This window comes from Pseudomassariella vexata (assembly GCF_002105095.1).
Source record: "Pseudomassariella vexata strain CBS 129021 chromosome Unknown BCR38scaffold_3, whole genome shotgun sequence".
Lineage (NCBI taxonomy): Eukaryota > Fungi > Ascomycota > Sordariomycetes > Amphisphaeriales > Pseudomassariaceae > Pseudomassariella > Pseudomassariella vexata.
The window spans coordinates 3106007-3129252 of NW_024467958.1; the positions used below are offsets into that span (position 1 = coordinate 3106007).

At 50.9% G+C, this 23246-nt stretch overlaps 9 protein-coding genes across 9 annotated transcripts; 6 read left to right on the forward strand and 3 right to left on the reverse strand.

Annotated features, from left to right (window-relative positions):
* Positions 1–2789: 2789 nt before the first annotated feature.
* Positions 2790–3609, forward strand: BCR38DRAFT_326381 (uncharacterized protein; the record flags this gene model as incomplete). The annotated part of the gene is made up of 2 exons (XM_040854813.1): positions 2790–3236; positions 3292–3609. Coding segments are annotated over 2 exons (765 nt in total), but the record flags the coding sequence as incomplete, so codon positions are not given.
* Positions 3610–4574: 965 nt separating this feature from the next.
* Positions 4575–5152, forward strand: BCR38DRAFT_334460 (EthD domain-containing protein; the record flags this gene model as incomplete). The annotated part of the gene is made up of 2 exons (XM_040855318.1): positions 4575–4787; positions 4880–5152. The coding sequence occupies 2 exons, from the start codon at positions 4575–4577 to the stop codon at positions 5150–5152; spliced, it is 486 nt and encodes a 161-aa protein (XP_040719308.1).
* A 228-nt stretch (positions 5153–5380) lies between these two features.
* BCR38DRAFT_142746 (uncharacterized protein) lies at positions 5381–6771 on the reverse strand. Its single transcript, XM_040853644.1, has 3 exons — positions 6373–6771; positions 6081–6262; positions 5381–5975 (listed from the first exon to the last, which is right to left on the reverse strand). Exons 1-3 carry the CDS (start codon positions 6690–6692, stop codon positions 5548–5550), a joined length of 930 nt encoding a protein of 309 aa, XP_040719309.1. The 5' UTR covers positions 6693–6771; the 3' UTR covers positions 5381–5547.
* Positions 6772–7265: 494 nt separating this feature from the next.
* On the reverse strand, positions 7266–8363 carry BCR38DRAFT_482499 (uncharacterized protein; the record flags this gene model as incomplete). Its single annotated transcript, XM_040863515.1, has 1 exon — positions 7266–8363. One exon carries the CDS (start codon positions 8361–8363, stop codon positions 7266–7268), a length of 1098 nt encoding a protein of 365 aa, XP_040719310.1.
* A 351-nt stretch (positions 8364–8714) lies between these two features.
* BCR38DRAFT_425101 (general substrate transporter) lies at positions 8715–11306 on the forward strand. Its single transcript, XM_040859700.1, has 9 exons — positions 8715–9164; positions 9225–9302; positions 9370–9576; positions 9645–9659; positions 9719–9880; positions 9951–10269; positions 10320–10648; positions 10709–10891; positions 10960–11306. Exons 1-9 carry the CDS (start codon positions 9102–9104, stop codon positions 11101–11103), a joined length of 1500 nt encoding a protein of 499 aa, XP_040719311.1. The 5' UTR covers positions 8715–9101; the 3' UTR covers positions 11104–11306.
* A 63-nt stretch (positions 11307–11369) lies between these two features.
* BCR38DRAFT_363903 (uncharacterized protein) lies at positions 11370–13855 on the reverse strand. Its single transcript, XM_040857209.1, has 5 exons — positions 13474–13855; positions 13356–13414; positions 13205–13299; positions 12237–13152; positions 11370–12179 (listed from the first exon to the last, which is right to left on the reverse strand). Exons 1-5 carry the CDS (start codon positions 13567–13569, stop codon positions 11705–11707), a joined length of 1641 nt encoding a protein of 546 aa, XP_040719312.1. The 5' UTR covers positions 13570–13855; the 3' UTR covers positions 11370–11704.
* A 1008-nt stretch (positions 13856–14863) lies between these two features.
* Positions 14864–18347, forward strand: BCR38DRAFT_142836 (fungal-specific transcription factor domain-containing protein). Its single transcript, XM_040853646.1, has 6 exons — positions 14864–15356; positions 15403–16301; positions 16351–16550; positions 16610–16742; positions 16794–17180; positions 17230–18347. The coding sequence occupies exons 1-6, from the start codon at positions 15279–15281 to the stop codon at positions 17981–17983; spliced, it is 2451 nt and encodes an 816-aa protein (XP_040719313.1). The 5' UTR covers positions 14864–15278; the 3' UTR covers positions 17984–18347.
* A 700-nt stretch (positions 18348–19047) lies between these two features.
* Positions 19048–19650, forward strand: BCR38DRAFT_455811 (HotDog domain-containing protein; the record flags this gene model as incomplete). The annotated part of the gene is made up of 3 exons (XM_040861838.1): positions 19048–19121; positions 19187–19237; positions 19305–19650. 3 exons carry the CDS (start codon positions 19048–19050, stop codon positions 19648–19650), a joined length of 471 nt encoding a protein of 156 aa, XP_040719314.1.
* A 259-nt stretch (positions 19651–19909) lies between these two features.
* BCR38DRAFT_472437 (uncharacterized protein) lies at positions 19910–22830 on the forward strand (the record flags this gene model as incomplete). Its single annotated transcript, XM_040862910.1, has 6 exons — positions 19910–20104; positions 20166–20257; positions 20309–20831; positions 20959–21039; positions 21100–21764; positions 21825–22830. Exons 1-6 carry the CDS (start codon positions 19931–19933, stop codon positions 22828–22830), a joined length of 2541 nt encoding a protein of 846 aa, XP_040719315.1. The 5' UTR covers positions 19910–19930.
* Between the last annotated feature and the right edge of the window lie 416 nt (positions 22831–23246).

Below are 23246 nucleotides of genomic sequence, written 5' to 3' on the forward strand. Positions count from 1 at the left end.
ACACATCTATACTTCCAACAGGCAATTCGACGTGGAAATTGGACGAGTATCTCTAGCTGGAGAACCGATCACCGGAGGACCGAAAGCAACAAGAGGAAGATTTATTTTCGACTTGGAACTACTTCCTGGTTAGTTCAATGAGGCGATCAGTGGTTTAGTGTACGAGATTTCGATGACAGTTGGGAGGACTTGGTGACCTTTAACAGATGGAGGCACAAGAATGTAAGAGTACTTGTAATTACATAGCACAACATTAACAATTTTGCTTAGAGATGAGGCAATGATATCTTGTGACAAAATTCAACGCGAAACGTCTGAGAGAACATGTATTGATGCAAAGGATACATTGCAACAGGAGAGGAGTCGAGGCCTACAATGAGATGCATGAAGCCTCACCTACGACTACCCATGGGTCTTCAGGTACACAATTTGCTAGAGTATGATAGTGCTGGTTGGAGACTAATCGTCTTTGGTTGATCAACAAATAACTCACCACGTCAGTTTCGTGGCACAGACTTAGGTACTTGCCAGCTATGTCGGGGAAGTAGAGGATGAAGTTCTGGGAACTGCTGAAAGAAGACAAAGTAAGAGAAAACTACAAACAGGAGTAGAGGAGGAGACAGGGACATGCATTCACTCTTGATAGCTGGGGAATTAATTACATGCACTACTCGTTGAACCCAGCATGTCGTGTTTCCTTCTGCTGTCTCAAGTCGTAAGGTATCGTCCATTCTCCCGCCGATACATTCCAACAGTGAAGCAGGCGACCTGTTCCAACTAGCATTTATAGAAGTGAGACTGATTCATCCTTCTCGATCTGTTATATTTGCCCGCCAGGCTTCGATAATGCTCGTCCGCCTAGTCTTGATCAGCCTCTGTAAGTTGGTAAATACCTAATAACATATTTCTATAGGTTTCTATATAGACACAGACGGCAGTACTAAAAGTACCACCCAGGACGGCTTCGTTTACTCACGAGTTTTTATTTCATACGCGTCATTTAAATAGCTGCAAATATTACCTTTCAGTCTATTCGTAATTCGGGTGGGCAATACAGGCAAGAGAACGGTATTGTTGATGATATTTATGGAAGAACTCACTGGGATCTGCAGCTACGAAGAGCTATCTATGGGCAGTTTGCCTAAGCGCTGCACGCAGCAGTTGTTCATGAGCGAGATGTATTGTGAGGGCCAAGTCTCTTCTCCCTTATAAATAGCGATCATACGAAGCTTATTACCTAAGTCCCTGAGATACCAGAATGCCGATTGAACCAGCCTAATGGAGTTAAAGAGTTCATATCCCGACTTTAAGTAGCTTAGGAGTTTACTCAAGTATCCATAGCCTGGGTATAAAGGCTCTATCAATATAAAGTGGAAAGCAGCTGGAGAATTGAAAGTCCGTGATCTTAGACAGCTTCACTTCAATAATAGAAGGCTCCATAAACATAAATATAACTTAGCTAAGAAATTCACAATAAATTATAATTATAGCGTAGATCTAGGTATATGCTCAGACTTGAAATATCGCAGACAAACCTACGAGACCATTCGATAAGGCTGGGAACACTTTGTTAAGACGCTTCCTTTGTTTAGGAACATCACCAGACTAACCAAAGCTCTAACCACCAGCAGGGAGTACACGCAATCATAATGTCAGCCAGTACCGAAAATCGCTAGTATATCGCTGCAACAACTGTAGCATGCCTAAGCCAGTACTATTCGTATATACATATATATATATGTGTGTATATAGTTTACAGGGTCTGCAGATAGCTTAGATGGAACTGAGGCCATCTAATTAAAACTGAATCAGTATCATAGTCGTGCTTTGACTTCCCAAGCTTGTTCTTGTGAACCTGTTCACGTACGAACTTCCAGTAAATCAAAGATCAAGTTAGTAGAAAGGGAAGTAAAGGTGGAGATTGAGGCGGAGGCACAGGCACAGGAACAGGCAGAGATTGATATGGAGAACTTCATTACTTGCATTACCATTCAATTTCAGTGTAGAACGGGAACAAGAAACTGCCGCCATAAAAGTCTCGGTAACCCGAATGCGGGATCGAGTTCCCTCGAAACCTGCGTTCACTTTTTAGATTCTTCAACATTACGCTTGGATAATCTCTTTTAAGTTGGATACTACCTTCATATTACTTGAAATGTTCGCTGTATTCTGTCAGTAATGTCTACTTACACTAGTTCCGTTTTTGATAGCAAATAGACTACCACAATAATTATATCCAGCTTCGATATCAAGTGCCTTTTTTCTTTCCTGGTAATTTTGTCATGAATAGCTCCGAGAGAATGACTCTATCCTGCTCGAAAATCTGATTTGTTTTGTTAGCAAGGCGCTATTAGACACGCCAAGCTCGACGTCTTCGAGGTAGAATTGCTTCCTGTATTATCCTAGTGGGGTGACATGGTGTCCACTTAAGTCACAACGAATGGGCTCGGCATATTATTCATCGAGAATGGTATCAACTGGTCTTGTGTTTCAATGCAATAGCAGCAGATGGGCGGATTCTATTTCCGGGGCTAGCCACCCCAAGGCTGTGGCAGGAGACCATCCCCGCGGGGGGGCGGTTAACCCAAAATTGACCCGGGGAAATGTAGATAGCTCACTTGGGCTACACCAAGAAGGGGTCATGTGTGGAGATGAGTAAGATTAAAAACATAAGGTATCCCATTTCACCACAGGGTTATCTAGACAAAAGGCTCATATCATCTTCAGTGTATTGTTCGTGAAAAGAATCAAGGTTTCACAAAAGACTGGGTACTCTGAATCCTTGCACAATGTCTTCCCCAAAAGTAGCAATCATCACCGGCGGGGCATCAGGAATGGGGCTTGCTGTCGCAAAGGCTCTTTCTGCCAAGGGTTGGGAGGTGAACATCTTCGACCTGAACGCCGCAGCTGGAGAACTGGCGGTACGCGAGGAGAAGAACCTGAAGTTTACCCAGGTAGATGTCAGCTCCTGGGGGTCGTTGTCTGGCGCATTTGATGCCGTGTTCAGAACCCGTGGCAAGCTGGACTTTGTGTTTGCCAACGCCGGAATCCTCCAGTTGCAGAACTTTTACGAGCGGACGGACACACTGCCACCAAAGGAGCCACCGCAAACCAGCATCGACATCAATCTGAAGGCCGTCATCAACACGAGCTACCTGGCGCAGCATTACTTTCGAGCCAACAGGCATGCAAACCAGGACCCGGTTCTGATCATGACAGCAAGCATTGCAGGATTCGTACGTATCAACCCACGGGCAGCGCGCAGATTGGGTTTACTAACGACAGGCCCAGTATCCTCAAGAATTCAATCCTCTTTACTCAGCATCCAAAGCCGGTGTGGTCAATTTCCTGCGCTCCATCGGCAAGCCATTCTACAATGATGGTATTCGTACATACGCCATTTGCCCAGGAACCGCGCGAACCAACTTGCTCTCCAGTGCTGCTTGGGATAAGTTCCCAGAAGAGTACTTGACGCCAATTAGCACCATCGTCTCGACCGTGGAGACGCTTAATGCGGGTGGGCCCTTTACGGATGCTAACGGAAGGCACATAGCCAAGGGTTCAGACTATGGACTAGCCGTGGAGGTATTTGGCAATGCCTTCTATTTCAGAGATCATTTGGAGTACATCAATGACGGCATGAGGCAGATATGTGAAGCTGCAAGTTTGGAGAACCAGCAGTCAAACTTACAAACCGCCCGGGCCTAGAACTCAATCACTTGCACTGGCTAAATTTGATTTGTCATAATGTAGGCCTCCATACTCAGGATGCCGTTGATTGCCATGAATAGCTACAGAGAGCTGATACAAGGCGCTACGTACATGAATATCTCATTTGTCGAGAGACACCGTCACGCGATGCATGAGACCTCGAAGCATATACTATGGGCATGTACAATAGCCACCAGACATGAAATCTGATGTAAACGGGCCAGATGATTGTGTCTTGAATTTGTTCTGACTGACTAGAACATAGCAAAGAGCTTGATTGTACAAGCCACACACACTCGTGGACAAGGTAAAGGTGTGTTGAAGCAAGTGCATGTTTCACACTGTACCCGTTCCCACTTACCCTTGTAACTTCTAAATATCGTTGTGGGCTTTCCCCGAGGTTCGGTCCGGTCCCACTTGCACGAAGAGAGCAAGACTTGCTGCCTTGGATTGGCTAGAAAACTTACGTAGGAGTCCACTTGATGACATAGGAAAGGTGTGCCTCGTCTTCCCAACGAGCGCCAACGCGAGCTAGTGGCTTGCAGATCTATCCCGCGGGTTTTATTTCCGCGGGTTCGGACCCGGATTCTCGTGAATTTGTGTTATGCAGATCGAGTTGTGGACTAAGTGATCTATACGCCTAATGTGTCTCGCTCATCATGGGTACCGCGCCGAGCAATGCAGAAAATCCCTCAACGGATTCGCTCCTCAGGTTCCTATTGGTTGATTGTCGACGTATAGGTTTTGCGGGTGGATTGCTGAGGTGTTGAGAACAACCGGCCAAGTTGAGGTTCAATATATCCAAGAACATTGTATGCGTATTGTTGTTGCCAAAGTGCCAGTTCTGAATCCCAGTACAGAAGATGCCGTGGACAAAGGTCGAACATGAGTTCAAGCACCCCCAGCTGAACTACGATTCCCAGCCCAACTACCAACCATACATCAAAGTGTCTGTCTTCTTCAAGAAGATTGACTCCATCGACTACGACACCTTCTTCGGCCACTGGCGGACGGTTCACGCCGACCTGGCCGTCGCAACCCAGGCCTTCCGAAAGAACATTGTGCGATATGCTCAGGTAGGTCAACCATACATTGCCTGGGTCACGCTCGCCGGTCACTTTGGCGTGAATCTTCACCTTCCATTCAACGAATGCTGACTATTTCACAGCACCATCAAACACCTGAAATGAAGGAGCGGGCCCGAAGCCTGGGCGAGAATTTTCTCGACTATGACGGGTGCGCTCAGCTTTGGGTCAAGACGTGGGATGACTGGCTAGGATTCTACAACAGCGCCGAATACGCTGCGGCGTTGGGCGATGATTGCAATCGGTTCATGAAGTTGCCAATGACTTATATGGTTGGTTATGAAAATCTGGTCGTCGGTGATGCTTCCAAGGCTATGGGTGGAAGTGATGGCTTGGATATTAGCAAGCTAAATTAATTAGTTTTCAATGCAGCCCGACAACTCCCGGCATATTTCGCCCAGTTGATCGTATAGCTGTCCATCAAGATCGTTCTTACTTTGCAGGTTTCATTCATATGCATCATGTTAGTTTGGCCTGCGAACGTGGCCGTTGCGTTTTTTTTTTTGCATTGTAGGAATGAATGCGTGGGCCACTGTAGTTGGATTGAATGTGTGTACCATTTCAAGGTGTGAATTATATGTAGCCTTGTAGATTGTTTCAACGAGGATGCATTCTTACATTGTGGTCTTGTAACTTACGTGCACCATGAAGAAAGGCTTTGGAATGACCGCGCCGGTAGCCAATGTAGCCGAAGATTTCACTCGCATGATTTCCAGACTCGTGGGAAGACGCTGCCTCTAATATTATACTCCTATCTATAGTACCCAGGCACTGCTATCTTATCCGGATAGTCAGTGCTGGAAGCAAAATCGGCCCATTTGTCAAGGAGGGTTAGGGTATCCTGGCATTTGTTTCTCATAACGCTCACAGCATCAGACCCAATGGGTATCCGCAGAGGCAAATTATCAACGTGCTCGTGTGCGATGTTCTCCAGTACTCCAAGATCCACGATTCTTTCGACGGCTAGCGAGGGGTCTCCCGGCTGCGCACCTTGGGTGACGGCATGGATGTCAGCCATCTGTTTCTTGATGGCGGCGTACTCTACTATGCCCTCGTCGGCGTCCAGTTTCCCTTTCTTGTTCTTGGCATCGAGGATATTGGTGCGGAACTGGCCTATGACCAAAATGTGAACCCGGATGCCGATAGCCTTCACCTCCTTGGCCAGACACTCTACAGCACCTGGGGCGATGAAAACTATGAGTCAGCATAATGCTCAGGGACTAGCAGACAACGTGGAGACAGACACGAGCTACGACTCGACGGAGATCGGAGAAAGCAACGAACCTTCAAGTGCGAATTTCGAGGCGCTATATGCTCCACCTGCGGCCACCCCGTGCCATCCAGATATGCTCCCCATGAAAAGGATGACACCCGCTCCCTTGGAACGCATATGGGGGAGCACAACCCGAGTCAAATTCAGGGCACCGAAGAAGTTGGTCTCAAACTGCCACTTCGTATCTTCTGGTCTGTCAAATGTCAGTAACAGAAACACACGAGTGGTTGACTTGGGCACACGGGGCACTCATGCAGCAGCAGAGAGAGGCAAGGGAATTTCTTTCCCTCTCGACGCGCTCACCTCAATTCTTCCCACACACCCGACAAAACGTATCCCGCGTTGTTCACAAGGACGTCAATACCGCCAAATGCAGAGATGGCCGCTTCTACCTTCTCGCTGAGGACATGGTCCGGCGAGGTGACATCCAGTTGGAGGAGCTTGACGTTTTCAAAATGTTGCAAATAGTCTAAATCGGAGACTCGACGGGCTGTGGCGACCACTCTGTCGCCGCGCGCAAGTATGGCCGGCACAAGACTGCGACCAAACCCGCTCGAGCATCCCGTGACCAACCATACTTTGCTCTGCCGAGCGTCCTGTGGCTTGTGGTTGCTGTTTTGCATGGTTGCCGACGAGGACACGACTATAGACTTCCAAGATGCTAAATCTGCCAAAGGGGAAGGAAGGGCGGACTGGAATCGATTTGGAGTAGAAGCAACTACCTTGTCGAATGTACAATATAATACTAGATATGGTGCGGGGGAGAGGGAGGGGTAACTAATCAGTAGACCAGGCTACTTCCACACTCTCTTCCCCGCCAGATTCTTAGGCCACGTGATGCGGGGATGTCAAGGTATGTTAGGGCAAAGCAGCGGCTGCGAACTCGGCTCTGGCTCGAATTTTGCATCCTTGGCCGGATTTGGCAGGCCGCAAGATTACACCGCATGCCCCAAGTAACATACAAACTGGGGGGACCCTTGCAGCTGCAAGATACAATCAATTATGCGTGTTCATGTGGGAAGCCAGGAGAGGACGCGAGAAATCATATCGTTCTTTTTGCTCTATTAAAGTGTGCTAGACGCCACTCCTCGCTGGAAGACACAACCTCTGAACATGGCACATTGCCAGCCAGGTTTGTGGGCGAATGGAGCGGAGGGCATGAAGTGTTGCATTTTCTACATCGTTCGCCTGTATATTCATGGCTTTTGCTCGAGAAATTCTTTGCTAAAAGGGTAGTCTAGGTAGCCAACCACTTCCTTGGGCGTATAAAACGTGTCGCGGTTGTATGCGTTGAGGTCCAGGCCCTTCTGAACCCTGAATGGCAGGTCTGGCGTGGAGATAAAATAGCGTCCAAACATGACGATTATGTCCTTTTCGGGATGTTCTTCGTCTACGAGGCGCCGTGCGGAATCCGGTCTAAAGCCGCCGGCAACCAGCAGAGGCCCATTCCAAAGATCGAAGGCGAATGTCAGCTTATCCGAGGCTTCCACATCGGCGTTGCCGGCAATTCTGGATTCGACAAGGTGCAGATAGGCAAGGTTGAACTTGGCCAACTTCCGAATGACGTCCGAGAACTGCGGGATGGGATCGTCCATTCGCATGCCGTTATAGGTGCTCCATGGGCTGAAGCGAATACCTGTTCTCTCCGGCCCGACGGCTTCACTAACGGCCTTGACAACCTCGACGGCAAAGCGGGATCGGTTCTCGATGCTGCCGCCGTACTGATCGTCGCGCTGGTTGCAGCGGTCTTGAATAAACTGATCGATGAGATATCCGTTGGCGCCGTGGAGCTCAACGCCGTCAAATCCGGCCGCAATGGCGTTCTTGGCGGCGTTCACGTAGTTGGCAATCTTGGCCTGGATGTCGTCGAGGCTTAGTTGCTGGGGCTGCGCGGCGTGAGAGTCCACGGGAAACGTGCCAGAGCTGACAATGGTGATGCCCTCACGCTTGGCCACCTCTGCGTCGGCAGCGCGGCCAAGAGCCCACAGTTGGCAGAAGATGTAGCTGCCCTTGGCGTGGACTGCATCCGTGACTTTGCGCCACGCGTCAATCTGCTCCTGATTGTATATGCCGGGAACATTGGCATAGCCGCCGTCGGCTGGTGAGATGAAGACGCCCTCGCTAATAAGCAGAGTGCCGGGCACGGAACCACGCTGGCTGTAGTAATCCGTCACAATATCGAGGGGCACATGCTCGTCGGACGCGCGGAACCGTGTAAGAGGGCACAATCCCATGCGATGGCCGAGCTTGAGATTCCCAAGGGTGAAGGGCTGGAATAACCGAGAGTTGCTCATTGTGTCTGGTTTTGGGGTTGGTGCGGGGATTTTGGTGGGGGGTATAAAGACGGCACTGAGGGCGAGGGGTTGAGAATGACCAGTCAATTGCAAAATTTCAATTAGATAAGTGTAGGTAGATCATGTAGTCATGCTTCACAACCAGTTCGCGCACGTCATTTACCGAGGAATTTCCGACCGCACAAGAGAAGCTACCATGCTACGCAATAGGAGCGTATTCGGGGTATTCTTATGTAAGTTCCTGCTCGTGCTGATTACAAACCTTGGAAGCAACGAGAATGCCGAGAGAAATCCATGCGTGGATATAATCCACCAGGGCCCCATGCAAGTTGGGCGGTTAGCCCCTGCAGTATTTTATAGTCCCCACTCGAGGGATTTCCGTGAGCTCCACACACCCTGGTCCCAAACCGGTATCAGATAACGGAAGTAAAATCCGCGTGCTGGGGATGTCGTCAGGGATCGGCAACTTGGCATGGCCAGTCGAGCTAGGCCACCAGTTGGCTATACTTGATACCCCAGATTTAGCACTCTGTGGGGAAGAGTCTGGGGAAAAAGTCCATGCCTTGTTCTGGCACGCAGCATGACTCTTGTGACATGACTCTTGGAACATAAGACCAGAGGTCCCTTGGTGCTTGATTTTATTCTTCTGGATCATTCATCATTCTATTTCGTCGGGCTTGACTACTGCTCCTCTGCGTTCTGCCTTGCCTGCCCACCCGTTTTTTTCCAAACGCCATCATGTTCAAGACCAAGGTTAGGGGGAAGACCATTAAGCGGATATTGTCCGCGAGCTGCGCTATTGTGAGGCTCGATCCATGAACCCGCCGCAACACCACCGGCTGACTAATGGGCTCTTGCTAGTCCTTTTGCATGTACGGATACGATGCGGGAGTGCTGGGGGGCATCCAGGAGACAAAGCCGTTCCTGCATGCCATGGGCGTGAGTCCCGAGCCCCTGATGGAAGAGACCAGACACCAGAGCCGCAACTGATGATGGATCGATCCAGAACCCCACCGGTACCTACGTGGTCCCCATGATTGCATCCGCCTACACGCTCGCGGCCGCAGTCTGCTCGCTCGCCGTGACCGTCATCGGGTTGCCTCTGGGTCGACGGATGTGTATCCTCCTCGGCAATGGGTTCGTCATCATTGGGGGCAGTTTGCAAGCCTCCGCTTGGTCTGTGCCTCACATGATCATTGGTCGAATCATGTGTGTAAGTTGCCTCAACGCTCCAGTTGCTTCTCACGCTATAGACTTGCTAATTGCGGATGGTGTATGCAGGGCATTGGTATTGGCGTGCGCAAAACCTTCCTTCTTAGCCGTTGGCCGGCTGCCCGTTGCTGACCAGCGTCCAGTTCATCTCCTGCTCGATCCCGACTTACCAGGCCGAAATGGCAATGGACGATGCACAGCGAGGACCAGACGTGGCCGTCACCTGTGTATACCTTGCCTCCGGTGCCCCCCTTGCTTACTGGGTTGATTTTGGCTTCACGCGCATGGACAACCAGATCTCATGGGTACGTGTTTCTATCCAATCCTGAGAAGCCGTAATCGCTCCGGACTGACCAGGCCTCTCCTATCCTCCAGCGATTCCCTATTGCATTACAGGTGGTTTTTGCGGTGTGTGCTGGCGGCCTTACCCTGATGCTTCCCGACACGCCAAGATGGTACTATGCCAAGGGGTACGAGGCGGACGGGGACGAGACCCTCTGTCGCCTGTTCGATACCCACGTCGACGATCCCAGAGTCCAAAACGTGAAGCAGTCCATCCTGGCCAGCATTCGCCTCGAGTCGTCGGACGAACGTGGCTTCCAGCTTCTGGATCTCATCTGGGACCGGACCAGTCTCCGCGTGGGCCGCCGAATCCGCATCTCGTTCCTCATTCTCGCCATTCAGCAGATGATGGGTCAGTACTCTCTCGGAAAAGGGGTGATAGAAAACTAACGCTCTTCTCAGGCATCAACCTCTCCGTGTACTACAGCACTGTCATCTTCTCACAAGTCGGCTTGTCCCAATTCCTGTCCCAGCTCCTAGCCGCCGTCATGAACACCGTCTTCACTCTGGGAACCATCCCACTGGTCTACACCCTTGAGAGGGTAGGCCGTCGCAATGTCTTGATGTACTCGGCCGCAGCCCTTACCGTATGCCTGGCAGTTTTTGTAGCCATGATTGGCCAGCCGAATCCGACCATGGCCACCCAGTGGGTCGGCGTCGGCGCCATCTTTGTCTACAATTTCATCTTCGGCTACGGATGGATGGGGGTTACCTGGCTGTACGGCCCAGAGGTACCAACCCACCCGGCTTAACCCCTGGTCCTAAGGTTTTGCTGACGTTCGGCCTCTTAGATTGCTCCTCTTCGCCTTCGCCACGCAGGTGCTGCCGCTGGTGCGTTCGGGGAGTGGGTTTTCGCTTTCATCACCGTCTTCGCCGGCGGTATTGCCTTGCAGAACGTAGGATGGAAGATCTGGCTTTGGATGACCCTATCCTGCTTCTTCGCCGTCTTTTTCGTCTACTTCATGTGCCCCGAGGTGAGCCCGAGTTCCCACTTGATTGAGTCCTGTCGCTTTTAGTTGCATCCCACTGACACTTGGCCCAGACCACGGGGAAATCATTGGAGGAAATTGACTTGATCTTCGCCAAAGACGAGGTCAAGGATAGTATCCTGGCCGCCCGTGTCATCAGACACCGTGGGGATAGCGAGAAGTCGGGGGCCAGTTTAGAGTGCATTGAAAATGCTTAAGGACATAACCCTGGTCTTGATGAACTAGAGTTAGTGTGAATGTCCATCACGCTTCGGCATAGACTTGAGGTCCTGTCACGATACCCAGGATATTGCAAAAATGACCGCGTGTCATTCGACGCTTTCGGAGGAATTATAGTTATTTACGCTTGACGACATTTTCTTCAATGGCTTTTGCTTCGTGCGAATCAATTATATTTGACGTGGAACCATACACTATTTTGTTTATCTGCTACTTGAGTGCTATCCAAAGATAATTTCTATGGCGTCCTTGTTATCTGGTTTTCTCAAGCCCAGCCATCTGCAGCTGCCTGGTTCTGTCAACGCCTGTATATAGGAAGCTTGGCAACGAACGTTTTTGTCTTCTGAACATCGTCAAAGTACCAGGAGTTGAAGAATGCAGAGGTGCAATGAATCTAAGCTTCGCTTGGGACGCCCAGGGCTTCGTCAATCAACATCAACATTGGGCCAGGTAAAAAGTCAAAATGAGGTTTCGGGACAGAAATACAAGAGAGCTCAAATGTTCAGTGATAGGTATAAAGCCATGTATGTGATTTACACAGGTGCGTAAGCCTCGATCCAAAACTCCGATAAAAATACATCATGCTTTCAACCGACCAATAAACGCCGTCGCATACTGGGGAACTGACATGGGACCATTATGAGTCGCCCGGGCGGCCACGCCGAGAAGAAGGAGCCAGACCGCCGGGGGCGTGGTTGCGAGATTCCTCCAGGCTCTACGGAAGACCCAAAGGCTCGAACCGCCCGTCATGGTGAAATCCGCCCACTTGGGAAACATTGTGGCCCTCCAGAAGGTCCAAGCCAGCCCGGGCCATGCGGCCGAGTTGCGGCCGGCATTGTTGATGTACCAGTTGCTGCAGCCCGCAGAGAAGACCGTCTCCTCTAAGACCCCATCTAGATCCTGGACGAACTTCTCCTCTGCCTCCTCCTTGACCTCGATAACGTCCGCGTATCCATCCAGGACTGGTTTGATCAATGTGGACGCGACGTAAGCGACTTGGACTTCCACGGCGTAGATGACGGAGTTAAATGCTGGGAACGTATTTGGCCCAAATCTAGAAATGACAGCGTTAGTGGATGAAGTGGGCTTAGTATAAGGGTGTGATGCTCACAAGATGGCGAAGTTGGGAAGGTTGCGCACGAAGGTGCCCATGTACGCTTGGGCGCCTCGGCGCTTGTCCCACTGGTCTTGGAGGCTCTCGCCCGTCTTGCCGATGACTTTCATCGGAGCGAGGAACGATTGCACATCAAAGCCCGTGGCCAGGATTACAGCATCGAAATCTTCCTTCTTGCCTTTCTCGCTGATAAGACCCGTCTCCGTGAAGCCTTGGAGACCTTCTGGGAGCAGTTCGACGTTGTCGCGGTGCAGGGATGCGAGATAACCTGGGTCGTAGATTCTCCTCTTGCAACCCAGTGGAAAGTCTGGAACAATAAAACTATGGTACTTCTCAGGAGCCTCTCGGTAGATGTATTGCCTCGCTTCTTCTTCTGTGGCCAACCTCTGCTTTACCTGCTTTTCTTCTGGGCCATAGACGGCGGCAAGCTGGTCGGTCTTGAGGAAGGTATCGAGCCGGTAGTAGCGTTGCCACAGAGGTATGTAGCGGAAGCAAAACTTGTCGAAGGTCGAGTAGGGCTTGTTGGGCCGCTCGTGGTACCACTGCGCGCCTCGGGCGTACTGGGTCAATTTCTTGACGCCTGGCGCAATGGATGGCACGACCTGGGCCGCACTGCAGCCGTTGCCAATAACGGCGACTCTTTTATTAGTCCAGTCAAACGAGTGGTCCCAAGCGGCCGTATGAAATATTCTGCCCTTGAATCGGTCCATGCCGGGGAACTTGACATCTCTGGGTTGCGAGAAACCGCCCACGGCGGAGATCAATATCGTACATGTCTCGGTGAACTTTTCGCCGGTAATACGGTTGACGAATGCAACATGCCACTGGCCGTCGACCCATTTCGCGCCGAGACATTCCGAGTTGAAGTGGAAGTGTGATCGTAATTGGAACTTGTCCACGGTCGATTCGACATCTGCCGAGTTATTAGGCCCTAGATCACTCCTGGTTGAACACGCATCACTCACATTTAAGAATCTCCTCCTGATCAGCCAGTGCCTGTGTCCAGTCCGGGTTGAGGTTGAAGCTGAACGAATACAGGTGGATGGGCACGTCGGAGCCACTGTCTTGTGGTCAGCCGTTAAATTCGATGAAAGACATTGCAGAGTCAATACGTACCACCCTGGATATGTGTTGGCTCGCCAAGTACCCCCGAGTCCTTCCCGCTTGTCGTATATCTTTGGACACAAGTTCAGTTTTGTACCAAGTCATGTTGGCTCCTTTCTTATTGACCTACTTGAAAATCCGTGTAACCAAGCTTCCACTTTAGGGTATGGGCCATGGAAATTCCAGCCACTCCTCCGCCAATAATTATCGTCTTGGGCACAGCCATCTCGTCGTTTGCTTGCGCGTGGAAATAACTGAGTAGAGAATGACGATGGAGTGAATGCGGAGGGATATGCTTTCAGGACGCAACCACTGTGAAGACGGATTGTTGGAGCATCTGAGCGATACAAATCCCCGCACTCATAAACGTAGAACCGGGGTAGAATGCCGAGAACACAACAAAGGCGCGTTTGGATATCCACATGTTCATCCGTTGCCAGCTAGTTGTGATGCACTCATCTCGGAAACGAGCGTCCCCAACTTCCTGCAGACCCGGCGTCCCGACATGTTGGGGTGCATGTCAGGGATGCCACAATTCCGCGGGATTATAATTCCGTTATCTATCTATCGAAGGACTATCGAATAATAGGTCTGGTGTGATTCGCCAACCTGCCCCATTACATTTCTGGTCCCTGTAACGTTGGAGTACCGCCTTTCCCCCATTTCATTTCGGACCTTGATTCGTTGGCGTACCGCGTTTATCCCCGTGGGTCCCATCCCATGGCTCTGGGACTCTGAGAGCTGTAAATCCAAGAAACCTCTCCAGGCATGCAGGTTATTAGCATGCGAAATCCTCCAGATTGAATGACGGATGAAGAAATACAAAGTACATATCACGTGAGTGTTCAAGTTTCTCGTTGCACAAGAATATTGTAACCTTCAGAGCACTAAAAATCGAGTGAGAGACCACGTGTTATGGGAAAGGGAGCATCAACAATGACAACAGAAGGTTCGCAGAGCGTCATGCGGTGGCATTTCTCTTTTTGTTCTCGTTTATTATACTGTCCTATACAAGCCTACGTCCAAAACAGACCAAGCAACGCACACGATAACCTCTATAAGCGCTCTCAGCCACTTTGGCGACTGACTCGTATAAGTCGGTAATCGGTGAAAAAGCCACCCGGAACGCCGCGGGGAAATTAGGTGGAAACCCGCCGGGGTCGAAGAGTCTGTAACTGGTGAAAGACGGCAGAGTCTGACGTCATTAGGCTTAAGGATATGTGGCCTCTTTGACGGGAGGGAAGTCGGCGAAGCGACGGCGAGGTCGACGATAATTTTCGGTAAAGTAATTGCACAATCTGCTAATACTCGTTAGATCGAGCATAAGGGTCGGCAACGTCGATGAAGTCGATGACAAATAGACTGTTCGGTGCGAGATGCCTAACTTGCTAATGATGGTATTTAGTTCCGTGGCGACGTCGAGGACTTTAGCCTCATTACGCACGTCGTCGGAATTGTTGCTTTCAACACAAACACATGCAATCAGTTGTCTGTGGCGACGCTTTTCTCGTAAGCGCGGGCGAGAGGGCACATTGACTACTTATATGCAGTCATTGTCGGACAATGCAGCAATGCAGGTAATCAGACGAAAGCCAGGGTGGTGGACTTGACTACATTGACTTGCCTGCTTCAGGGGACGCTCCGCATGTATACGAGCATGCTGTGGCGCTGCTAGCCACCGAATGTCTGGTGCCACAACCGGAGTGTGGGAACTCGGTGGCGGGGGTGGTTTGAGCCGTTCCTGGATTGCGAAGAGCAACTTACTCATGGGCAAGGGGTGAATGCTAGACTGCGATAGCGACTCCAAGATGTGGGTTGCAGTTTGGGGAAGCGGGGTCGGACTCCACCAACTTTGGACGTCCTTCTAACGCGTTACAGTCCATTGTTCGTGTCTCGAATTGCCGTGACCATCGCCAACAGAGGCCTAAAGAGTCGATGACTTCACTGAATATCATGGGCGGCAACAAACACATCACGACAGCCTGTACAAACTGCAGGCGACGCAAGATCAAGGTACGTGCCATGTGCAATGCGGAAATGGTGCTAACATATTTCTCAGTGCGATGGGAAAGACACTTGCTCGAACTGTTCGATGTCGAGGCTTGGCTGCGTTTACAACGCCGAGGCCGATATGAGAAGGGCATCCACAAAGAAGGCCACAAACGGATTACGAGCCCGTCTTGCGCAGCTCGAGCAGCTTCTCCGGGAAAAGAACATCGAGGTGCCTCCTCCGTCCCCAGAAAATCCAGAGCAGCGTCCGCAAGTCGATGTTCCGAGATCATCGGTGTCGGAACAAGAATCAAGAAGTACCATGTTGGACAATCGGGATTCTGCAGACGGGCGTGACCGATATAATGTGCGTGGAGATGCCATTGCAGATGACAACTCCGGCAGGGAAGGCACCAACATGTACGGCCACCTGAACCCTTCAGAAACCACTGGGCCTTACTACTCAGAGTTTGGCTCTTTTGCCCCCAGCTGCAGCAATGTGGAGCATAATGACCAAGCGTTTATGCTTCCACAGATGCCCAGTCCTCTAAGTCCACCATTTGCAACGTCAACGCCCGGATCCGAGAGCCGAACGAACGACGTCCAATCTGAAGGTGACATCACCGATTTTCTATCAGCTCGCATGGGCTCGCTTCAGATTGCGGAAGACGGGCAGCTGCGGTATTACGGACCGACGTCGAACTTGCACGTTCATCACAGTGGTTTCCAGTCCCTATCGCGGTCGAAGATCCGCCACGTGGCCAGCGAAGGCAGCGATATTCTGAGGCGCTTAGGCCTTGACCGAGAAGTGCCATTTTCTCTAGAGATGCACCTCGCAAGACTGTACTTCGCCTGGGAAGACCCGGCAATCCACGTTGTCGATGAGAAAACCTTTTTTGCAGAGAAGAGGAGGTGGCTTTCTGGGGATAAAAGCAGTCCTTACTACTCAGAAACCCTCAACAACGCCATGTGAGCAACCAGCCGAGTACACCACTGAAGCTATCTAATCATGCAGCAGATGTGCAATCGGGGCGAATCTGGCTGCTGGTGAGTGCCTTGACGTGCCGGAACCCGCTCCCGAGTTCTTTTCGTCACGAGCCAAGGCCCTCCTCGACATCGAGATGGACAGCCCTAACGTCGCCACGGTCCAGGCCCTCGTCGTCATGAGTGCTTCAGAAGCCGCATTCACACGTGACGCTCGAGGCTGGCTATACAGCGGTGGGTTAACTTGTCAATCCTTCTCAAACAGGAACTCGTAACTGAGCCTATCTTGTCAGGAATGGCAGCAAGACTCAGTACAGATCTCGGACTTCATCTGGACGTCACCAAGCATAATCATCGCGGCCTTCTCAGCCAGCACGACCTAGATATCAGACGTACCACCTTCTGGGGTGTCTTCATTCACGATAAGTAAGTACAGATTTGGTAGTCTCCAAGCCTGTTGACGTTGACTTGAATCAGCATGTGGAGCCTCTATGTTGGCCGGCCGGGGGGCATTGGCATTCCGGACATCACGGTGCCGCGTCCACCGAGTCACCTTGACGAGCCTGGGAAGACAATGTGGAAGCCGTATCCCATGCCCAGCGGTCAGTCGGGGATTCCGGACGAGGGCATCTTCTTTCCACTCGAAACTTGCACCGATGCTAACATTACGCTCTGCGAATTCATGCGACACATCAACATGACGCTGTACTCTGGTCGCATGGTGAGCATCGAAGCCCTGGTTCGCTTTCTCATCAAGACCAAAAAAGAGCTGCTGGCCTGGCTAGAGAACTTACCACCAGCCTTACGGTTAGCTGATGCGTCAGGCATGGAAAGGCCGCACGCTCCTGTAGTTCTTCAACTCCAGTGAGCAGCCACCTCTTCGCACCCCGAGTTTGGCACTAATGCAGAATAGCATGCAGTTCTACGCAACGCTCATCTCACTATACCGCCCGTACTTGTCCAGCAACCTAGTTGCGTCCGGCGAGACGCTCAGCTCAGCCGAAGACCGGGCTGCGATTCGTCAAGCCGCTAGCGGATGCGTCTCGGCGGCACATCAGATGGCCGAGACGCTGCGCTGCTATCGGAGACAGCACTCTCTCCGACAAAGTAACATACAGATGGTGCACATCATCTTCACCGCATCCTTGGTCTACATCTACGACGTCTGTACTCGGACCAGTCTCGAGTCCCAATCCTCCCTCAACGATCTACAGCTCTGCTGCCACTCCCTGGGCGAGATTGGCCAGTGTTATGGCAACGCAACGAGGGCCTTGGAAGTAATCATCCTCGTCAAGAGCGAGTGGCAAAGACTGTCTACAGCGCGGCCGGCCCGCAGCGCCAGCGGGAAGAGAACCAGCGTAAGCATGACTGCCGACAGTCGCCACAGCCTCAACGATGGTGAGGATGACCGGCACAAACGACGCAATCGCTCGTTGAACCTGGGCCACATAGGCATGGACTCGCTGGAACTACCAATGTTTCTCATGCCTCCCTCGTCTAGCACCATTGAAATGCTGCGGAACGATCACATGGGGCAGCCACAGCCAATCATCAATACGGTCGTCCCAGGGGCAGGCATCGGAGACAACAATAACGCTGTTTACGATGCATGGCAATGGCTAGACCGGGCCGACCTGGGCATGGGCAATCTACACGCACCGATGTAGCCGTTTTCCGATATAACGTCGCAGAATATGACGACAAACACTGGAAACCCGACGACTATAGATACGCATGGGGGAGGAACAGCCGGATGAACGACCATGTCAGCATCACTACTGATTCATCAATGTTCCCGATATGTATGTTGTACTTAACATACTATTCGTGATACCCCACCATGCACCCAACCCGTCTCTACAAATCGTGCCGCGACGGAGGAAAAAGTGCGGGGAGGGGTGGACATGGGTGATGGCGAAAGGAACTTAGTCATGGCATCGTTTGCAGGGTTACTGCCTATACTTCCTTGGCAGAAGTCATGGGTTCTGACACCACATAGTTTGCAATTATCGGCACCCCAGGGCGTCTAGCACTACATGAGTCAATGAGAAGTTTCCAGACCGGAACGTGTGTGCAAAGCTTACATCTTGCAAGTCGTCGATCGAGCTGGGAACTGCTTTGTTCGCACATGCTTGTCCAACCAGCACCGCTTGAGCTTTGGTCGAGCAGATAAGTCCAACATACCATTATACGTGACCATTGGATGAATTCTGATTGTGCCAAAATTTCGGGCGGCCAGTCGAATCGGAGCTGGTGTTCTTGACGACGCTCGGGCGGTGTAGCAGACATATGCTTGGGGGACGGCTCTGCTCAGACCCTTTTTCCTGGCCTGTTCCCATCCTCGTCGTAGAACTTACAGAGGCAGCCGCGGCAGGCTATGGTCCATCACTGCATCTTATGTATAGTACTGTGATTCCACCTGCGGTGATTTAGAAGTAATCAAACTACAGTAAATCCGGGAAGGAATCTTTAACACGGGGTACTGCGTGGCCATCCCCACTCGGTTCACAACACCTGCATTCCGGGATAATTTCCCTTGTGGGCCACGATACTCTCCTGCCCCACAGCGCGGAACCGTTTCCCGCATGTTTCGTCCTGCCACGAGAGAATGATTTCGTGGTGATGATAATCCTACATTCAACAGACGTGATCCGACTAGTTTGATGTCGTTTCTGGACAGCTCTGGTGACATTTTGTATGGTCTCAGGTGCAAGTATTCCATGGTCCCATAATGTCTAAACTTGCGCAACTCAAGAATCGGACGCGGAGCAATTACGGCTTCATCTTGGAATATAGGACAAGATGGTATGTGTTTGCGTGCCACCTAAGACGGACAGGGAAACAGGAGCATGCACTAAGAATGGCAATAGGAGCGACAATGATATGTATGGTCATATGAACAACTCGATCTATAATTTTATGTTGGTGCTTCCTGCTCTGCCCCGAAAAGCTGCGTTTGGATCTGCCCTCTAAAAACAAACCTACCAGGATCGACTCCGTCGTCAACGCCTATCTCATCGAATTCGGCGGTCTCAGCCCGCCCACGTCACGACAACGTGGACTCGTTGTTCACTCGCATACGGACTACTTCGGATCCATCTCATATCCCGCCGTCGCCGAGTTGGGACTTCGGGTCAACGCCGTGGGCAAATCTAGCGTGAGATATGAGGTAGGCATCTTCACGAGGGGTGTGGACGAGGTCAAGGCCGTCGGAGAGGTGGTACATGTCTTTGTCGATAGCGAGACGGGAAAGCCATCTGCGCATGGTATGGACAAGTCTATTTCTGATGCACTGCGTCGAATCCTGGACACGGGGATCTCCAGCAAACTATAGCATCGCTGGCCGTTGTTTAAGCTTATGTCTCCTTCCCGCCTGGTGAGGCTAATATGTCAACGTTTCGCGCAAGATTTTGACGTCATAGTAGCAAAGCAGGTAAGCGAATTCAACTATGGTCCTATCAATCAGCAAAGATTGACACCTCATTCCGCCCCTGAGCAACCCTGCATGCATCACCGAGTATGGAGTACCGCGGGATTGGTATTCCCGACAGACCCGTTTCCGCAATGCTCCACTCCGAGCACATTGCCCAAAACTACACATCCATCCAACCCTCATGAGTCCTACCAACAGATGGGACGCTGGGCGGACCATTTTTTTCCAGGATCGACCAGGAGCCATGACGCCGAACGACGATAACATGGATGTATCCAAAGCCGAAGGACATACCAAAAGGCCTGTTTTCCGAAAGAGAGCACCGAAGGCTTGCCTCAAATGTCGAGAAAGAAAGGTGGCATTTTTCTTTACCTATGCATTGCGTAAGGTCTACCCAAGTTAACTCGGGACGATAGGTTAGATGCAACGTTGTACGAGAAGGACAGCCTTGCACAAATTGCCGGCTTGATGGCCACGGCTGCGCGGTGACTCCCCGGGCGAAGAAACCGTAAGAAAGGGATAACGCATGTAGAGTGGAATCGTACTGACGCTGAAGCAGCCGTAAATGTCCTGGGGGAGCGACAGCAGCCAGACAGACATTAGTCGGGTCGTGTATTGCAGATGACGACATCTCGGGCCGCATTCCAAGCACAGTGCCGAGCTTGGAGCATTTAGACAACGTATCCGTGGACATTGATTGCTGGGGAATGCCCATTCTTGATATATGCCACTTTGACAGTCCTTCTGGGATGCGTACAGGCGATCCAACGCCCAAGGGCGGCGGGGGGGTCGCACACTGCCATGTACACGGGGAAACGGGCCAGTCGGCTCGTGAAACACCATCTTCAGAACCAGTACACTTCGAGGCTGAAGTCCTCTTCTCTTCGCATTCTTTTTTGAACATGTGGAAGGTTCTTGACATTGGGCATGGCGACATCAGGTATCTAGAGTCACAGGGATGTTTGCGCGTCCCGACCAAGTCAATCCTCGACGAGTTCCTAAGAAACTACTTCTTGCATGTCCACCCAATGCTTCCCCTCCTCAACGAAAGGGACTTCTGGGACATGTACTGCGGAGAGGATGTTGGACGCAGTTCTGACTGTGGAGACAAACTGTCTTTGCTGCTGCTCCAGGCAATGCTGTTCGCCTCTTGTAATGCAAGTCAGCCTGACCTCCCCCAATATGACCACTGGCTAATCAATAATTCAGTTTCTACGCCAAGAGAGTGTTCGGATTTTGGGATTTTCGACCATACAGGCGGCAAGAGCCTCCTTTTACAGAAGAGCCAAGGTACAAGGAAGAAAAGTTGCTAGATTGCTTGAAACCATGGCTGACAACTTGTGCGGCCAGCTCCTGTACGATTTCGAAACCGAGACGGATCCCATAGCGATCGCCCAAGCTGCTCTGCTGTTGACTTACTGGTGTCCGGGTTCCAGCTCTGGTCTGAAGCAGCCGAACAGCGCCTGGCTCGGTGTTGCCATCCAGCAAGCCAAAGCTGCAGAAGCAGACAAGTACGCAACAATGGCTACGGTCCATACCAAGAGGCAAAACATCCTCAAGCGTGTTTGGTGGTGCTGCATTATCCGCGACCGCATCATGCCCCTCTGCGTCCGCCGGAACATCCAAATCACCCGAAACCACTTCGACTTCAATGCCAATGCTTCCCTTGACTATGAAGACTTATCAGACGAGATCGAGCACTCGAGGGTGTACCATGGTGACTCGAAACGCTCCCTTACCGCTATCATGGCTCTGATGACTGAGCTGTGCGTCTGCCTCACCGATATTCTGGAATTGGTGTACCCTTTCAGGGACACAGCCGTTTGCGGTGCCGAGGTATTTTTGCAAAAGGTGGCACTGATCAAAGAGTATAGAGAGGCTTTGCTGCGCTGGTCTAAAAGAGCCACGATGATCCTGGCGGTATTCCCAGACACCCATGATGTGTCTCGCTTTGAGGAGGGCTCCCACAATGACTCAGTTGTACTATACACCAATCTGATTTGGATATATTACCAGTAAGAATCCACTCTGAATATATGTCGTCTTGGTTCCTCGAACTGACTGTTGTACCATAGCTCTTCCAGAGCAGCTCTTTGTAATTATGAACTACATATCTCCGTCATGGTGCCATTGCCAAGACTCAGCGAGGGTCCTTGGGAGTACCCGGCTACAATTCAAAATAATCGCAAAGAGCTATGGGACGCCACAACGAGTATATCCGACTGTCTGAAAAAGCTCATCCGGCTTGGCCTGACGCGCTGGTTACCGAGCAGCGCAGTTGGGTGCACGGCACTTCCACTAGCACTGCACATGCTCGACATAAAACTGTCTTCTGCCTCTTCTACTCCCGCAGAGATTCTGAGTGCTAATCCTCGAGTAGTCGAGAAGCAGAGGCGGCTGAATATCCTTATCCAGGCCATGAAAGAGTATCGTCCACAGCACGATTGTGTGGGCTGGGTGTCTAGGATAATCAGGCACATCATGGACTTTACACATCTCGATATTGCGACACCGCCATCTTGGCATTGTTTTGATTCGAAGTATGTGCCCTGGGAACAACATTATGATGGCGACTGGACGGACATTCTTTCGAAAAACCCAGCCTGCTATCTCAGGATGGCATTGGCCATCGACCTGAGTCTGAGTAAAGATCGTCTGCCAGAGGAGGAGGACTTTCCACAAAAGCTAAGGGAGTCACGGAGGAATAATGGTCGTCTACTGTCCGCTTTAGGCCCGCAAGCTAGTGGAGGCACTGCCAAGGCGGAGGAACAGCCAAGCTCCGAGCTGGATGACTTGAGTCCAGGACTTCCAGCTGCAATACTTCAAACCATGGCTGCATGGATTCAAAATGACCGGTCGCTGCATTTTGCGCAGGAAATGGGTCTGGGACTAAAGAGCTGGACATCGGAGGAGGAGGTGCTTGATACCTTTGACGCAGCCGAAGACGATGACAGAAATAACTTTCCGACTGAAGGGCTATTATCGAACGTCCAATTGGAAATATCTGAGAAGGAGAAATCAGCCTTTGGGGAAATCAACGAACAGATGGAGACTGGTTTGACTCAAACCTTATCATTATAGGTGTTCAATCTCGGTTGAATTGTGGCTTTTCACCAAGGAGTTGAAACCAATAGTAGGGCGGTCATAATATATTCAGGGGCGTTTTATTACTAGAGGTATGTTACGTAGTGCGGCCATGAATGTCACCGGGGCAATGATAACACATTTAATTATCGGCATCCTCTATTTTACTCTTTATTTTTTAGTCTTGTTTATGATACGGTCCTGCGCAAACCTGCGGCTTATAAAGACAGAGGCCTGATAAGCCAAGCATGACAAAACAGACCAGCCCCTCCCACTCTTTTCCCTAGGACGATTGGTATGCCTGATGAAACAAAGAACAGTTTTCTTTTGGATTTTTCGACGCAAGGCAACGTTCATGTCCTTTCCTCCAAGGATAACAGCCTATCTCTCCTTCTCCTCAGCGGCTAACTCCT

Bases quoted from the DNA above. Each gene is read 5' to 3' on its own strand.
- BCR38DRAFT_425101 (XM_040859700.1), top strand. From the start codon at position 9,102: ATGTTCAAGACCAAGGTTAGGGGGAAGACCATTAAGCGGATATTGTCC. The intron at 9,165-9,224 runs GTGAGGCTCGAT...GGCTCTTGCTAG, and splicing joins TGTCCGCGAGCTGCGCTATT to TCCTTTTGCATGTACGGATA. The intron at 10,892-10,959 runs GTGAGCCCGAGT...CACTTGGCCCAG, and splicing joins TCTACTTCATGTGCCCCGAG to ACCACGGGGAAATCATTGGA.
- BCR38DRAFT_363903 (XM_040857209.1), bottom strand. From the start codon at position 13,569: ATGGCTGTGCCCAAGACGATAATTATTGGCGGAGGAGTGGCTGGAATT. The intron at 13,415-13,473 runs GTAGGTCAATAA...TTGTGTCCAAAG, and splicing joins TTGGTTACACGGATTTTCAA to ATATACGACAAGCGGGAAGG. The intron at 13,153-13,204 runs GTGAGTGATGCG...ATAACTCGGCAG, and splicing joins TCAGGAGGAGATTCTTAAAT to ATGTCGAATCGACCGTGGAC.
- BCR38DRAFT_142836 (XM_040853646.1), top strand. From the start codon at position 15,279: ATGACTTCACTGAATATCATGGGCGGCAACAAACACATCACGACAGCC. The intron at 16,302-16,350 runs GTGAGCAACCAG...ATCATGCAGCAG, and splicing joins GAAACCCTCAACAACGCCAT to ATGTGCAATCGGGGCGAATC. The intron at 17,181-17,229 runs GTGAGCAGCCAC...AATGCAGAATAG, and splicing joins CCTGTAGTTCTTCAACTCCA to CATGCAGTTCTACGCAACGC.
- BCR38DRAFT_142746 (XM_040853644.1), bottom strand. From the start codon at position 6,692: ATGCAAAACAGCAACCACAAGCCACAGGACGCTCGGCAGAGCAAAGTA. The intron at 6,263-6,372 runs GTGAGCGCGTCG...GACATTTGACAG, and splicing joins GGTGTGTGGGAAGAATTGAG to ACCAGAAGATACGAAGTGGC. The intron at 5,976-6,080 runs GTTCGTTGCTTT...TCATCGCCCCAG, and splicing joins CTCGAAATTCGCACTTGAAG to GTGCTGTAGAGTGTCTGGCC.